Source organism: Myotis myotis, unplaced genomic scaffold (genome assembly GCF_014108235.1).
Source record: "Myotis myotis isolate mMyoMyo1 unplaced genomic scaffold, mMyoMyo1.p scaffold_m19_p_17, whole genome shotgun sequence".
Taxonomy (NCBI): Eukaryota; Metazoa; Chordata; class Mammalia; order Chiroptera; family Vespertilionidae; genus Myotis; species Myotis myotis.
This window is the reverse complement of record NW_023416321.1, coordinates 7,760,329-7,777,809: the sequence shown is the minus strand read 5'-3', so window position 1 is coordinate 7,777,809 and position 17,481 is coordinate 7,760,329. Positions and strand designations below refer to the sequence as shown.

General features: G+C 38.5%; 1 protein-coding gene and 1 long non-coding RNA gene across 2 annotated transcripts; one reads left to right on the top strand and one right to left on the bottom strand.

The window, feature by feature from the left end:
• Positions 1 to 3,139: 3,139 nt before the first annotated feature.
• Positions 3,140 to 10,880, bottom strand: KRT222 (keratin 222). The gene is made up of 6 exons (XM_036341814.1): positions 10,706 to 10,880; positions 7,505 to 7,633; positions 6,497 to 6,717; positions 4,351 to 4,424; positions 4,031 to 4,166; positions 3,140 to 3,368 (listed from the first exon to the last, which is right to left on the bottom strand). The coding sequence occupies exons 1-6, from the start codon at positions 10,799 to 10,801 to the stop codon at positions 3,140 to 3,142; spliced, it is 885 nt and encodes a 294-aa protein (XP_036197707.1). The 5' UTR covers positions 10,802 to 10,880.
• Positions 8,629 to 17,448, top strand: LOC118672248. The gene is made up of 4 exons (XR_004973020.1): positions 8,629 to 9,421; positions 9,624 to 9,718; positions 11,407 to 11,508; positions 17,145 to 17,448. It is a non-coding gene; the product is annotated as an uncharacterized LOC118672248 (long non-coding RNA).
• Positions 17,449 to 17,481: the final 33 nt, after the last annotated feature.

Here is a 17,481-nt window from a genome sequence, read left to right as displayed (position 1 = left end):
TTTGGCTTAGTGGATAGAGTGTCTCTCTCTCTCTCTCTCTCTCCCCCTCCTTTCCACTCTAAAAACCAATGGAAAAATATTCTCGGGTGAGCAGTCCAAATTGAGTAACTTATTGGGAAAAAATAACTCTCCTGGAAGCAAACAAAGAATTTTAAAAATTCTCATTACCTGTTATGTTTTAAATTATTACTTAATTAGGGGCTCAATGCACGAAATTCACGCATGGGTAGGGTTCCTAGGCCTGGCCGGCGATCAGGGCCAATCGGGGCTTTCCGGCTGCTGGCTGGGGCCTCCCTTCGTTCTGTGCCGCCCCCTGGTAGTCAGCGCACATCATAGGGAGCAGTCGGTCTCCCGGTCAAACTCCCACAGGGACAATTTGCATATTAGGCTCATATATTTATCACTGTCACCAATAATTGTTCTCAGAAATTCTCTCCCAATGACAAGTTCATCCAAATATTTGAATAGGGCTTTGTCAAATATTTTCACATATATGTTATTTCAAGCAACTGTGAGGTGGGCATTGTTCCCAAGTAACACCTTTCCCTTTGTTTTCAAGTGTGAAAATTGAGGCTAGGAAACGTAAGTAATTCCTTCCTGGTTACATGGATAATTAGTGACAATGCCAGGGCAGGGATGCTACAATTGTTAGTAATTGGAATTACTCTGTATTTTGTTATAGAAGCTTACATTTTAATTATGCCAAAATAATGGAAGAATACTAATTTCTTTTATCTACAAAATGAGGATAACATTATACATCTTGTAGGATCGTTGTAAGCATTAGTGATTATGTACAAGCATGCTGAGTGCAGTGTGAGGAGCAGAGTAAGCATTTTGTAAATTCTGGCTAACTGTTATTCTTGTGGGATTATGGGATTATTTTGATTTTTTTTATTAGAATATACCATTCTTTTCCTTTTGTTAAAAAACTATAGCCTGGCTGGCATAGCTCAGTGGTGCGTCGACCTATGAACCAGGAGGTCATGGTTAGATTCCTGGTCAGGGTATATGCCCGGGTTGCAGGCTCAATCCCCAGTGTGGGGCGTGTAGGGGGCAGCCGATCAATGATTCTCTCTCATCATTGATGTTGCTCTCTCTCTCTCTTCCTCTCTGAAATCAATAAAAAATATGTTTTGAAAAAACTATATAAGAAATTCTCTCTCTGCCATGGTTACAGTTCGCCAGTCCCCAAGTGAACTAACCATATTAGAACAATTAAACTCAACACCATGTCTCAAACTCAACACAATGCAGATTTAGAGTTCATGTTTCAGTTTTACAATTTTTATTATAGTGGTATCATTTACTTTGGTAAATTCATATCCCAATTTAAAATGTCCCAGAGCAAATAAAACTTTGTTATAAATTCAAATACTGTATTTTGAAATATACATTACACACAATAGCTGCATAGTGGAATTACTATTACAAGCAGTTACATTTATGATGCCCACTATTAAGCTTTTACACTGCATATCAATTACACTAGATATATTCCATTACAATTACTGTTGTTTAGTACAGTAAGTTTAGTACAATAGCTTATATGACTGCGTTTTCAAAGCTTTATGAAGTTGGTAGCTTTTAACTGATATTGAATTAAACACTTTAACATATAGGATGTATTTTAGGTTAGATGCTTATGCAAGAATAAGCACTTAACATGCTGTTGTAACCTTGACAACAAAATTATTCCTTTCACTAACTAGAATAAGCAAGGCTTAAAGAAATCTGAAGTAATTGAAAGAAAAATTTAACTATATCCCTGTATTATGTTAAAGATTATTTAACATAATTTTCTTCTGGTTAAAATACACCTTTTTGTTGTTGAAATAAAGGAGAGAGAGGAAGAGAGAGAGACATACACAGAGAGAGGGAGAGACAGAGAGAGAGAGGTTTCAGTTGAAAAGGCTGTACTAAAATGCTAACAGCTATAGCCCTTGGATAATTCTTTAGTTGGGATAACAGTATGGTGAGTGATACTCAACATATTTTCTGTTTAGAAAAAAATTAATAGCCTATAAAGTTCTAATGTTTAAAACAGGTTTTTTTTTTTTTTAAATTTAAGGTCTTAAAAGAAATATACCTGTATTAAACAAATTAAGTTGTTTAAAAACCTCTGCAACACTACTTACTCATATTTTCTATCCATATTAATTACACTTGGAACAATTTAAAAACATAAATCCTGCAAATACTCATAGCTTCGATAACAATACTATTGTCTTAATTCACATAAATGATTGCAGGAAATACTTATAAGACTTTATATAATATTTTACCTAATGCTCACACCAAATACTCCAATTAATCACATTTAACTTTACAGATGGAAAAACTGGGATAGGGAGAGGTTGGATAACTGTTCTAGAAACTGTAGTAATCAGCTTTTCATATTTTGTGCAACTGGCCTCTTTTTTTTGTTGTTGTTGATAGAGGACAATTTTTAAAGTTCTTTGAATAAAGTAAAAGTAACTCTTCTGGAAATCACATGACTACAGAACACTTTCAGATGAAGGTTAATTTTATTTAATCAAATTAGAATTGGGCTATGTTCTATACTTTGCTCAAAACTGCTCATGGAAAGTAACTTATTTTTCTAAGTGTGCAAATGATTGTCTCAAAAGGAACGTTTTTGGTTAAGGGAATAGGGAGTCCTCTTTAAAAGTTGTGTAATTGTTTTCTTTTTCAATTAGAAAAATCTTTGTAGATATAACCAGTCATAGAAGAGTGATGAATTACTCAGTGTGATTCTTAACATAGTACAATCATATTTAGATAAACCATTCCCTTTTCCTTAGAGTATTCAGGCATTAAGTCACAGATTTTACTAAGCTGCTAATGCTTACCATCTCTGATAAAATTTCAAGGGAACAAAAACGATTATTTGGAGGATAAATAAAATAGAAATCATACTGATTTTCTGATTTTATTTGCACTTCCCTTTCCAAAAAATATATCCATAGTTAAATGCAGAGAAATTTTGCCCCTTGCCATCCTCCCGCCCACGAAGAGAATCACACATCAATCATAACATTCATACTTAAACTTACATTTGGGACAGAAGGTAGTCAGCATTGCCCACCTTGGTCCATCCTAATGTCATTTTCAAGTCAAGTCAAATACTGTCTTTGGGTTAATGAGCTGCTGATGGAGGTTTGATGGAGGGAATACTGCATGATCTCCTCATGATAAGCCTGACTTCTATATCTGGTAGATTATCCTGTTTAGTCTGTAAACACCCTTCATCAGTGGCTGCTAAATGAAGGTCAAAGCGAAGAGAAACAGATTTTTTCCTTAACCGAGGGTTATCTTTAAAGAAGGAACCTTCCCATTCTTTAATAACTTCATCCACTTTCTCGGTCCTGAAATGATAAAATAAACCTTTCTATATGAAGAAGTACAGATGTATTAAGAAATATGTAATATATATTCCATATGAAAAAGAAATCAAGAAGTTTGAATGATTTATAATTGACATTTTAAGTTTTACAATGTACATCATGATATTTAAAATTTATATACTTTAAAAAATCATATAACTATAATTTCAAGGGATTCTATAGAACTCTCATGTGTTGCTATATTTTTTAAAAAAATGGTGAATTAAGGACTGAGCATTCCTTTATCTGAGTTTTCGTTTATATATACTTACTCATGTCAGATTAAAAATCACAGCAAATTAAAATTATGTTTGGAAACATTCAAACAAAGATTACTGAGATTATTTGATTGAAGTTAATTTCTTTTTTTTTTCTTTTTTTTTAAAATATATTTTATTGATTTTTTACAGGAAGGGAGAGAGATAGAGAGTCAGAAACATCGATGAGAGAGAAACATCGATCAGCTGCCTCCTGCACATCTCCCACTGGGGATGTGCCCGCAACCAAGGTACATGCCCTTGACCGGAATCGAACCCGGGACCTTCCAGTCCGCAGGCCGACGCTCTATCCACTGAGCCAAACCGGTTTCGGCTGAAGTTAATTTCTTTACACTTTTATTTCTTAGTCATAATTACTTTACTTACTGAATAGTGCCATGAGCTTCAGTGCTCTCCTTCACGATATTTCCGTTTAATATTGCCTGTTTGGTCACTGTTTCCACTTTTTCATTCTCACACTTTTGTGGGACTTTTGTTGAAAAAGAGATTTCATTTATAATGGCTGTGAAAAATTTTATTTATGAAATATTAAATTACAGTGTTGAAGTAGTAATCACATTCAATTCAAATGTTAAAATTTATGTAAATATTGCATATTTTTGCTACGTTAGAGTGCTCAATTTATTTATAACCCCTACTAATGGCACTTCGCTTTTCAAGTTAAATTACTAATATCAGAAACTCACCTGAAGGTAAAACAAAACCAACTCTACTTGTAGGTTTTTTTTCTTTTTTTCCTCCTTGGATACAACCATAATATCTGAAATTGGAAAGAATTATATTGTAGGAGCAACGAAATATTAGCAGGTAATGGAAACAAATGCTCACTAATCAGAATGGATAACTGTAGTATATTCATACAACGGAAATACTATTTAGCAGTGAAAATAAATGAAGTCAGGGTACACTGGATCCTTATGGATGAATCTCCCAAATATAACATTGAGTGAAAAAAAGAGTAAGTTTATAAAGGTTAAAATAATATGCAAAACAATTTCATATTTTGTTTAGGGATACATACATATTCGTATAATAAGCATCAAATTTGGGAGCCAGGTTAGATTGAGGGAGGAGGATGAGATTGGGGGGATGTGGTTTAGGTGTGGGTGAAGGGGAGTGGAACAGACTTCAACAACATTGTATATGTCTCACTGAGCTGGGGGACGTGCATACACGGGAGTTCATTACATCTTTCTTGATACTTTCTTGTATATATTAAATGCAGCATAATAAAAATTGTATTACAGGAATATTAAAGGCCAAGTTACCAATATTTTGAAGGATTAGGAATTAAATAAACTTCACAACCTTTAATTTTATTTAATAATAAATTGTATGTATATTTACATAATACTATTTTAAGCACTTTACAAACATTAATTTGTTTAATCTTCACAGCAATGCTATGAGGTAGGTAATATTGTTCCCATTTTAGAGATGAGAAAACTGCTGCACAGAGAGGTTTAGTAACCTGCCTGGCTTCACTCTGCTCGTAAGTGGTATATTTGAATTTAATTTACAGTTTTCAAAGATTTAGTAAGTGTCAAGACATTATAGGTTAAAGCAGTTTCATCTAGTTTTATAGAAGACTCAGGATTCTGAAGCAAGCAAGAATAAAGGTTTATTTTTAAAGAAGAAGTGGTACTTATATACAATGAAATATTACTCAACCATTAAAGTAAAAAAGAATGAAATCTTGCCATCTGCAACATGGATGGATCTAGAGGGTGTTGTGCTGAGTGAAGTAAGTCAGACAGAGAAAGACAAATGCCATATGATTTCTTATATGTGGAATCTAAAAAGCAAAACAAATGATCAAGCAGATCAGAAAAAGATCATAGATTCAGAGAACATTTTGATAGATGCCCATGGGAGGGGGTTGGAGGCATGGGATGAAGAAGTACAAATTGGTAGTTCTAGCATAGTCTTGGGGATGTAAAGCACAGTATAGGAAATATAGTCAGTAGTATTATAATTACTATGCCTGATGTCAGATGGCCACTAGATTTATTAGATGATTTAAAAAATTATATACCTGTCTAATCACTGGGTTGTATGTCTGAAACTAATATATTGTATGTTGACTGTACTTGAAAATTTTAAAAGTATATTTAACCAGTTAACTGCCACATATCCAAAATGGAAACCGTCCCCACATGCCATTGATGCTTATGGCATACAAAGGGTTAAAAAAAAGACTAGTTTTGTTTTTATGGGAACATGGAAAATTGGAGGTTGTGCTGTGTTCAAAGCCATATGACCCTATAAGTGATTGCAGATTCTGAAATTGTGTGAATCAATAAGAATTCCTCTCTGGTACCTTTTGTTATTGGGACATCTGGAAGTCTTCTAAATCATATACTCCAAACACCATTGCTTTCCATGGTTGTAATATTTTGGTGTTTGATGTGTGGTGGGAGTGGGCCTTTGTGTGTGTGGGGATGTGGTAGTAATAGTTTTCCAAACTTTCTTTGTGGGTGGTCCGCATAAGGCAATGACTAATTCTAAAAGTTTGGCGTGGCAAGGAGAGTGAGCAAGTTTAGAAAGGTCATTTTTGTATTGATTGGTAATTATTGACATTTTGTTCTAGCCTTGCTGTGCTCCTTGTTGTAGCTTATGTCCCTGACTTTGGTTATTTTGTCCGTGATCTGTGGAGGCTGGAAATACTTCTCATATTCTTTGCAGTGCGCACTACTCCTATTTAATTGTAGAGACTCAGTGGTCCTGCCATGGGGGCGATTTCTTTAGATTCAATTTCTCTGTTATGTCAACAATGGCGTAAGGGGCTCCGCATTTCTGGACGCTTGTCATGAACCACATGGGATTAGGTACCTGATTTCTTCCTTTTCTAGGAGGCGGCGGTACGTGGCTATTTCTTGTTCTAGCCTCATCTTCGTGTTGAGAAGCATCTCATGCTCTTGGAGCTGCTTCTCGATGCCGTGCCTTACTTCCTGTAGCTCTTTTTCCAGTCCTTCAATCACGGCCTCCAGGTCTTGCAGCTGCATCTGGTAATGCTGCTCACTGGCCTGCAGGGAGTTTTCGAGGCCCCGTTCCTGTTTTAGATAGATCTTCATCAATGAGTCGGTGAAACACAATGAGTTTCTGAATTCTTATTTGCAATGTCTTCATTCTATTGTGTTTTTTCTCTTTTTTCAAAAGGTTGTAATAATACTACATTAGTTAGATGAGAGGTAATGGTTTGGCTTGTAGATTAAGTGGACTGAAGGGTCCGGGGTTCAGTTCTGGTCAAGGGCACATGCCTAAGTTGTGGGAACGATCCCCAGTCGAGGGTGTGCAGGAGGCAGCCGATCAATGATTCTCTCTCATCATTGATGTTTCTGTCTCTCTCTCTCACTCTTCCTCCCTCTTTGAAATCAATAAAAAAGAAAAATTAAAGAAAGAATAAGAATTCTGCGTATCATTCTTTTTTAAGTATTAAAAATATAGACTATTAATAACAGAGCCAAAGCAGACTGCATATAAAAAGCATTTTAGGAAAGTGTTTAAATATTGTCTTATTAGACACCTCAAAAGTATGGACTCTCCACTGTGGTGACTTCGGATAATGATAAGAGCTCTATTCCCCCACTCCAGCAATTAGAGAATCACAGGGCAATAAGCAAGGATCACTTAATTTGTAACGGGGCGAACTACACCTTGAGTGAAGGAGGGAAAGGGGTAGTTAAACTAGGACCTGGGGTAGAATTCAGTGGCTTGATTTCTTGCTCACAGTGAGTTTCTCACTGTAAGGTAATGGGGTTACCTCCCCCCTCCCCCCTCCCCCTTAGTCATGTAGCATCTGGGGACTCCATGGGCCAGTTGCTCTGGAGACGGGCTCACCACAGCGTGGAGAGATTCAATTTCCACTTGCAGGTGGTGCCACTGGCGCCGGGCTTCCTTGAGTTCTGCTTGAGCTGCCCTTAAAGCCTCTCCATCTTTGTCCATTCTTTTGCTCAGATCCTCTTCCAGCTGGAAGAGAGCCAACAACAGTAACAAGGAAAGAAAGGGCACTGAAAGTGAGGCACTTAGGAGCAACGATAGAAAAATAGCGTGGGAATCGAATCATTATTTTCGTTAAGTTGTTAGATTACAAATGTATGTTTGAGTGCTTCGTTACTAATCATTTAAATGTCGGAGCAAGTCCATTGCACTCTCAGCCTCAGTTTTCTCAGGTGCAAAACGAACCTCAAAAGTCTCTTCCTACTATGGCAGTCTATGAAATGCAGGAAAAAAATACACCTATTTTAATAAAAAGTAAGAGTTTACAGGACCTAAGTTTGAGACCTCTGATTCTTAACTTTCCAGTATTTATGGCATTAATAAGGAAGAAGGATTGAAATTAGCTACTATTTCCACCCCCCTCCCCCATATTTTCTTGTTGGTTGCTTTATAAAAGCAGATAAACTGTTATATACCCTATATGAATCAATTATTGGACTGGGTACCTAGACAGGGAGTAAATATTGCTGGAAAGTGTATCATGAATAATTTAGAGAATTAAGTTGTCATAGACATTAGAAACTCTAAAATAGATTTCGGTATTAAGCTAACCCACTATTGATTTATCTTTTTCAATATGATCTTTTTAGAAGGCATGCTAATTTTGTTTATCTGAGGTAGAAGCAAAAAATGACTTCCTTCAAAATTGTTTTCTAAATGTCCTCATATTAAATAACAAATGGATTATTGTATGGTTAGCTTTAAATGTTCTTATACTGATGTTGAAATTCAGTGAAAGTATCTTTTGACAGAATTCTGAACATTTGGCCCCATGAGCAGTAGGAGCAGTGTATGAAGTTGGTTGTAATATTTTGAAGCAAAAGTTACCACCTTTTTATGTTTTTATAAAAATGCATTTTAGAATTTAAAAAATGTAATATGATGGTACAACAGATGTTTTAAAGGAGGAAACACTGCAGTACATGAAAGTCTATAATGAAGTTTAGGGCAAAGTATTAGATAACATTTATATGTTTCTTTTGATTTGTTGTTCTCAGCGTTGTTGGCAAAAGCAGGCAGCATCACATAACAGAGCAACTACAAAAGCAAGTGTTGAGAATTTAGGAGCTAGGAGTCCATGAAAACGATGGTATTCATTGGTCTTTGGCATTTTGGAATGGGCAGCAAAGCTTGGATAGTAGCTAGATTCTGAAGATGGCCTGCAATGAACCACCCGTCCCAAAATGGATGTCTTTGTGGGGTGGCCTTCCACATAGAATCTGGGCTGATCTATGTCTTGCTTTAGCCCGTAGAATGTGGCAGAAGTGTCAGTTTTAGGCCTAAGCCTTTAAGAAATCCTGACAACTTGCACTTCTATGCTTTTGGGAGCTTCTATGCTTTTGGACCAGCATGTAAGAAGTCTGCATGCTCTGTTGGAGGGATCATATAGAGAGGCCAGATGGAGAGAGATCCCGAGGCTACATGGAGAGAGAGAAACATTTGTCTCTGCTGAGCCAGCCTTTCAAAATCCCAAGATGCCAGGTCCATGAATGAGCCACCTTGGATGACCCAGCCCAGTTGTGCCCCAAGATGATTGCAGTCCCAGCCAATGTCACGTCCAGCTGAAGTCACCCCCAGTGAACCTAGTCAAGCCACCGAATCATGAGAGGGAATACAATGACTTCTTTACTCTAAGTTTTGGGGTAGTTGTTACATAGTAATAAGTACCTGAAATAGCTCCCTATTGTGTAATAATTAAACAGGCTTTCTTGAATTTATTTCAGCTGACCCTGAATTCTTTGAAAACAGTCCTCTAAGGTAAATATGTTAAAACGACTAAACAAAATGTACTGTATGTAGTCTTGCTTTTTGGCTTTAGCTGATGCATTTCAGCATTGTGACTTGTAAACTAAATAACTTGTATTTTTACTAATGCAAAAAAAAGTGTTTATTAGGTTTATAATTTTCAGAAATTATCATTAAAAATTAATGGCCACCCCCCCCCCTTTCTTTGTAAAAGGTGAATGAACTATTCCAACAGTTAATTATCCCAGTGACTCTGCTTAATCCAGGATCCTGATCATTCTCTATGAAGACTGACAGTGTTACCCAGAGGTAACATTTATAATGTTACTAAAAATGAATTGCTAATGGAGTAAAGTCCCATGATTTCCCAGCAATACTTTCCCCCCTTTTTGTGATGTTCTTAAGTAAACTCTTTGCTCAGAATAGGACTTGAACTCAGATATGGTAGGTAAACTAAAAAAAAAAAAAAATCCCTGAATTTCTGAACCTTTGTTTCTAAAATATTTGTTTGTACCATTGTTTAAAGATTTGAGATCCTAATTGCTGAAGGTGATTGTCACTTTAAAACAAAGTAAGTCTATAAAACTAGGATTTAACCCTTATTTACCTTGGCTCTCTCTTGTCTTTAAAACTTAAACATAGCATGCCTAAATATTGGAAATAAACATTCTCATCTTATAGCACAAAAGCAAAAATCTATAATGTAAGTGGAGAGTCTATCAATCAGTGGTGGTGATGGGGGGTGTTGATTGTCCTGATTTATATCAGAATTGTTCTGAATGCCCTGTTCTTATGCCCAGATGATTTCTATTTATAACGATCTGGAATACAACTGAACTTATTAAAATATTTTAGTTTTCCTCTACAAAGTGTGCAAGCTAATAAATCTTACTATAAAGCTTGCCATTTTTAAGATGTCATTTAAATTATCTCTATAAGTAACTCTGTATTATCTTTGAAGGGTATTTGAAATGCTTCCTCCTTGGAGGATGTTGAAAGAGGTTCAAGTGCACCATTTTATTGCATGTTGACCCCCATGGTTTATTAATGACCATAACCTCATAATTTACATAAAAATTAAATGCATCAATCAACACATTTCATGGCCGCTTAACAGTATAATCACAGCATTCTCCCCTATAGTCCCCGTCACATTGCAGTAAAACCTAAATTCCTTCCCCAGAATACGCTGCATTGAAAAGGAAATACTGTACCTCAGAGAGGCCGGGACAGGAATTGGATAGACATGGATTGTCTCCTTATCCTGGAGGGTGTCTGTCTGTATGAAATCATTACCTGGGTCCTTGTTGAGAGCACGGTCTCTATCTGATTTCTGGTGAGGAGCTTTTCATAGTTTGCCCTGATCTCATTGAGTAGCTGGGACAGCTCCATTCTTTTCCCATCCTCCACCTTGGCTAACTGAACCTTATCGATAGGATGAGTCGCTGCTGCAGCAGCGCTGGTCTGTCTGCCTCCCAGCCCAGAACCCCGTGGAGCCTTAAAGACACAGAGCTCCTTTTTCACAAGCCATGGAAATTCCTGTGTTTCTATTTAATTATGCAAATATGTGGTAGACCCTTTTCTCCTGTTGTTGGTATAATAGACGTGCCAGACCCTCCATAAAGGAACAACAACAAAAATGAAAACATCCTCAGTATTTCTGGATTGGTTCTCTGTAAAACTGAGTACTTTTTTTGGGAAAAGAAAAAAAGAAAAGGTAATTTATCTCATGGGAATGAAATCAGGCATCATATAAGGACAATTATATTTTGTTTTCCCAAGATATTGCATAGAAATAAATCTGGGCCCAAAACATGAGAGCGGAATTTTCTTTTACAGCTTTGCTCACCATTTGAATTCTCTAAACAAATGCTGTGGCAGGGCGTTAGGACAGGGTGTCAATCTTGGATATTCTGACAGTTATTGGAGAAAGCCACCATCAGATTCAGTTGACAGTTGTCATTCGCCACAGGTCTGATTGATTGTATTTCTCTCAGATGCATACGGTGTGGCTCATGTCGGGCTGCTGGCCTGACAGCGGGTTTGATGTACTGGCGTGAATTCCTGAAGGCACATTACAGATGAAACCACAGCGAGAGGTAAGTGCTAACAGAGTATGAGAGCCGAGAGCTAACACTTGCCACGTTTTAACAAGGCTGAGAAAAGTACCACCAGATGGTCCCCGGACAGGGTGTATTCACTGAGGTCAGATTTATTGTGCGGTTGCTCCTTCAATAGTCAACATAGAGTTAATGACAGCTCATGCTTGAAATATCACATTTGTGCAGCTCTTCGAACTTTAAAAAGCACCTTTCCATCTGTCATTGCATCCAATCCTCATCTCCCTGTCATTTTGTACCAGTGAAGACTGAGGCAGGAGGGGTTAAAGTGTCTTGCCCGAAGTCACATGGCGATGTGATGGAATGGTTGGGACTGGGACTTTGATTGGTTGGTTGTGTTCCATATATTGCTTCCTCTGTCTCTGCATTCTCCCTCTCCCTGCCTAAAGTTCTTGTTTAAGCTGGCCAGCTAGTTGCTAGATGTGACTGAAATGTTTTTGCGACTAGATCTGTTGTTATTGTTATTTGTAGAATGGCTTGGCTGAAATCGTATCCGGAGCATCGTTCAGGAAATAGTCCTCGGCTCCCGCACTCACAGGACCTTTGAATGTGCATGCATCATGCTCTCTCAATTTTTGAATTAACTCCCTGCTGGCCAGCCCGGTCTGTGCCACCAGGCATTGCCACAGTCCCCTCCAAGCAAAACTGGTCATTTATAGCCCCTGCTCAGAGGAGGTTCCAGATCATTCCTGTACTCTGTTTAACCTGACCCATGCCTCCTTCACCCCATCATCCCCCAGCCAATCACAAGGATTGGTTTAGGGATGAACACCTGACTCAAGGACAGCCAGTCCATAGGCCGGAGACCTGTGATGTACCAGATACAAAAGCTGACTTGAGAGGGCCACTTATGATTATCTAGGCCAAACGGATTCTCTTCCTTGGTAACTGCAAAGGAGACATATAGAGAATCAGGCACTTGGTAATGGGAGGAGAAGGAAGGAAGTAAAGAATTATACTCTGGTTACTTTATGTAGTTCCTGCTAATCTCTGCCTAAAATACAGAGTGAATGGAACTAGACTCCACAGAGGGCTGACAGTTCCAGTATTTCTTATGCACCCTAAAGCAGTGTCTTCCGATAGAAATATAACGCAAGCCACAAAGGCAATCCCACATGTGACTTTAAGCTTTCTAGTAGCTGTATCAAGAGATAAAAACAGAAATAAGTGATGTCCATTTTAATGGATTTTACTTAACCTGATATATCCAAGATATAATTATTCAACATATAGTCCATATAAAACATTCATGAGATATTTTGTATTCTTCCCTTTCGATCTTGTCATTGAAATCCAGTGTGCATTTTTATAGCCCATCTCAATTTGGACAAGCCACATTTAAAGTGTTCAATAGCCACTTGGCTAGTGGCTACTGTGTTGAACAGTGCAGTTCTAATGCTTTATCTGTCCTATATCTGAAGTTGTGATCAATTTTTATCCTAAAAAGCATACCAGATAGAACTGATGGCAACACAAGTTTATATGAAATGGATTTCTCTTCCAGGCAGATGCAACTCTGAATCTTTTGTCTTTGCATAGATATATCAGCCAGTCCAGCTGATCTTTTATTTTGGGGATTAATCCCGTAGAGCTTGGGTATTCTTTTATTTATTAAGTAATTTTTTTTATCAGCTTAAGATACTGTGAGTTTCTTTTTAAGTCAATCATGCATTTCAATAGGCTTATAGTTGTATAATTATACTTTAAAATATTATCTTAAGTGATAGGCCTTTACTGGTTTGTCCCCTTTTTGTTATATTGTTGATTTTTCTACTCACAGGGGCATGCCTCTATATGGTATAGTTTCATGTATCAGTTAGGAATATAATTAGACACAGAGATTTGTGTTGGAACATGTCAGCATTTCTCAGCATGTTTGAGGTGCGTGAGCAATGCTTACATGCATTTCCATATGGCCCACACATAACGTTTCACACAGAGCGATTAAGCAGAGTTTAGTACATATGCAGGCATGTTCTTGACAGATACCAAATTCATTCTTTGTGGCTGTAACTCAAGTAAAAAGTATGGCTGTTTCCTGGATCAAGGACTTTGCCTTGGGTTCTATTTTCTCTGTCATCTTCCCTAGTACCCAAGGGTTGGGGGTTTGATTATCAGTGTCTCTCACACACTGATTTTTCTCTCTCTCTCTCTCTCTCTCTCTCTCTCTCTCTCTCTCTCTCTCTCTCTTTCTCCGCCCCCCTGCTCTCCCCTCCTTGGGTGAAGATTAACAACAAACAACCAAACAACCAAACAAAAAAACAAATACAGCCTGGCCGGTGTTGCTCAGTGGTTAAGATCGACCCATGAACTAAGAGGTCTCCGGTTCGATTTGCAGTTAGGGCACATGCTCCAGTTGTGGGATGCAGCTGATTGATGTTTCTATCTCGTTAATGTTTCTCTCTCTCTATTGCTTTCTTCCTCTCTCTATAAAATCAATAAAAACATTTCAAAAACAACAACAAATATAGTTTAGGTTACATTGTTAGCTTTGCAGACTATTAGCACTAAACAAAACTATTCAGGAATTCAGCCCCCTTTTCCTTCAGGCCTCTTTTCATCTCGAGGTGACTTCATGAAGTGCCAGCCTTTCATGTCACAGTTCTTAGCCTAAAACTGGGCACCCATCACTGGTCCCCCTTGAGCGACATATTTGGCGTTTCTATTCAGATCCCTGGAAGAGAGGTCTTTGTGGGGTCCTCACCAATCCCCACCAGTTTGACCGGTATTCCCTTAGCTTACTCTATCTTTAAAATCCTGATTGTTTCTAAACCTCCTTTTTCTACCTGATGACATTGGCCCGACTGTCTTTTGCTGAGCGTATCTGAGGGAACATTGTAGCACATGTGGGAAGACATTGTATGTTAGATTTTGAATCCTTATCAGAGATGGCGTGGTCATCACGTGGAGCGTTTTCTGCTAAAGGGAAGCAGTAAAGCAGAAGAGGCGGTGAGTGGAAAAATCGGAGGCTGACCGGTGATGGAGGAAGCAAAGTTCAGAAATTCCTCTGCGTGGCTTTCAGCATCCACCCTACCCAAGCCCGCATGTGTCTCAGAATGGACCTTCTCTGACAATAGGGCTGGTCCCTTCCTGGTCATGGATGATGCCCTGCACAACTATTGTGGCAGCGATAGCCCGATAGCCGAGGCAGCCCTCGGAACTGAGCGCTTCTGTGTTTCGAATGCCTTGAGTGCAGGACCCAGCTTAGGTGTTCCTCTGCTGTCCTCCCCAGTAGCTTCCCCGGGGACAGATTGTGTGGAAAGCGTGAGGAGACCTGTGTGGATCACATAGGACAGTGGTTCTCAACCTTCCTAATGCCGCGACCCTTTTAATACAGTTCCTCATGTTGTGGTGACCCCCAATTTCATTGTTATAAATTGAACATAATTAAAGCATGGTGATTAATCACAAAAACAATATGTAATTATATATGTGTTTTCCGATAATCTTAGGTGACCCCTGTGAAAGGGTGGTTTGACCCCCAAAGGGGTCGCGACCCACAGGTTGAGAACTGCTGACATAGGACATAGTTCTCATCTGTAACAAGTGTTCATATAGCTTTGGATATTGTTTTTGCTTCTTGGTCTTCACATAATGGCTTGAGTTATTGACTTGTATATTATTCAGGTTTGGCTCAGTGGATAGAGCGTCGGCCTGCGGACTGAAGGGTCCCGGGTTCGATTCTGGTCAAGGGCATGTACCTAGGTTGCAGGCTCAATCCCTGGCCCTGATCAGGATGCATGAGAAAGACAACCAGTTCATGTGTCTCTTTCACATTGATGTTTCTCTCTCTCTGTCTCTCCCCTTCCCTTCCACTCTCTCTAAAAATCAATGGATATCCTCAGGTGAGGATTAACAACAACAACAAAAAGCCATCCCATTGACCACACTGCAAGATGAACGACCCTCTTCCAGAAGCGAACTCTCCGTATCCCAGGCCCCCCTCTGTCTTCTGATGTCTCCACGATGCTGGTTGCCTCCTTAGTTTCTGCCGCCAGGGAGGAGCCCTCGGGCTTTCTCTGGGCTGGACTCAGCTCCCTGGCAGCTGCTACAGGCGCATCTGGGTCTGTCTCCCCATCCTCCTCTCCCTTTCCTGCTTTCAACTTCTCCGTCAGTCTCCAAGTGTCTGAGCACCTTCCAGCTGCTCAGCACTGCTGAATAGCTTCGAGGACACAGGCGCATAGCTCATAGCACTCTTGCACTTGCATATCCACGTGGACCCCTTTCTAAGTAAGCCTGATGGGTAAACATTGGAGTCCCAGAAGTGGAACATTTAGGCTTTTTACAAAGACACATTTTACAGAAGAACTTTTAGCTGTACAAATTTTTTGTTTTTAATTATATTTCCTCTCAGGCTTGGAAGAGGCGGTAATCCAACTTTGGCAGTTAAATGGATGGCATTTAAAATACATAGATTAACAAAAGTTTGATTTCTCCACAACCTTTAAGTGAGGTTCAAAATGCTGAGTAATTGTTTTCTCCTTAACTAGACTGTGAACGTCTCAAGGGCAAAGAGTGCATGTCTGATGTTTCTTTGGAACCTGCCCCAACTCCCACTAATTTACTGGGTTTTCCCACTAATCCCTTAGACGTAACGCTTATTTAATGCCTTTGAACAAATAAATGAATATCAGAGTAGGTTATCTTTTCTTAACTTTGTATCTTGTCTTGAAAATGGAATGATTACTGTTAAACTTCTCTTAAAAATATGTTTTCAGTTCTGGAATGTTCATTGCAAGGTTGGGTTTGTTTTGACTTTCTCATGGTATAACCAGGAGAGGAGTTGCTCTGTTAGGGATTACTGGTGTGTATTAGGTCAGCATGGTAGTCTGTCCTCTCGGGCGTGGAGCTGTGTTCAGATTAGAGACACTAATACAGCATACCGGCAATTATTCAGTTGTAATACAACGTAATTACATAGCTCAGCGATTTTCAACCCTTTTCATCTCATGGCACACATAAAGTAATTACTAAAATTATGTGGCACACCAAAAAAGTATATTTTTTGCTGATTTGACAGAAAAATAGGTATAATTTTGATTCATTCACACTGGACAGCTATTGTGTTGGCTGTTGTCATTTAAAAAAAATATATTTTATTGATTTTTTACAGAGAGGAAGGGAGAGGGATAGAGAGAAACATCGATGAGAGAGAAACATTGATCAGCTGCCTCCTGCACACCTCCTACTGGGGATGTGCCCGAAACCAAGGTACATGCCCTTGATTGGAATGGAACTGGGACCTTTCAGTCTGCAGGCCGACACTCTATCCACTGAGCCAAACCGGTTAGGGCTGTTGTCATTTTTTTATTTGACATTCTAAGGAAAAGAACTCAGTTTCCTTGACTAAATGGTCAGGTATTGCATGCTTTAAAAATTCTTGCAACACACAGGTTAAAAATCATGGGCGTAGATCATAACATTCAGTCAATATGTTTTGAGCTATGTATGAAAAATAATCTGGTATTAAGATAAAAGCGTGCATGATTCATTTTCTGACTTAGTGCTGAACACAGTTGCTGATTTCTTTTTTTTTTAATAAAAAAATTGTATTTACTTAGAAGCATTCAGAATGTCAACAAAACAGCTGCAACTTTTTTTTTTTGCAATTACAGAGTGGTATTCAGTTAACAGAACAACAATTATTTCGTATAAGCTGCATCAGAGACAACTGAAGATGAAAAGCTACCAGCCCCATATATAACTAACTTGTGCTGTGCACCAACAAGAACCTGCTTTAAATTTCCATGCCAGTTTACAACCCCCATACTGTACCAGGCAAGGTTAGTGGCTATTGAAAATACCACCAGGACAGGGCTATCTAAAGACACATTTGGTAGTGTGTTAACTATACAAAAAAGACACTGTACAGTTTAAAAACAAATCTTACACAGCCTTACATTTCAATTTTTTTCTTTAAAAGGAGTGAGTTGTGTACGGGGCGGGGAGGTT

Excerpts from the sequence above, each read along its gene's own strand:
- KRT222 (XM_036341814.1), bottom strand. The coding sequence starts at position 10,801 with ATGGAGCTGTCCCAGCTACTCAATGAGATCAGGGCAAACTATGAAAAG. Across the intron at positions 6,718-7,504 it reads TTGAATCTCTCCACGCTGTG|GAACGGGGCCTCGAAAACTC; the intron begins GTGAGCCCGTCT and ends TATCTAAAACAG. Across the intron at positions 3,369-4,030 it reads GAAGCTCATGGCACTATTCA|GACCGAGAAAGTGGATGAAG; the intron begins GTAAGTAAAGTA and ends TTATCATTTCAG.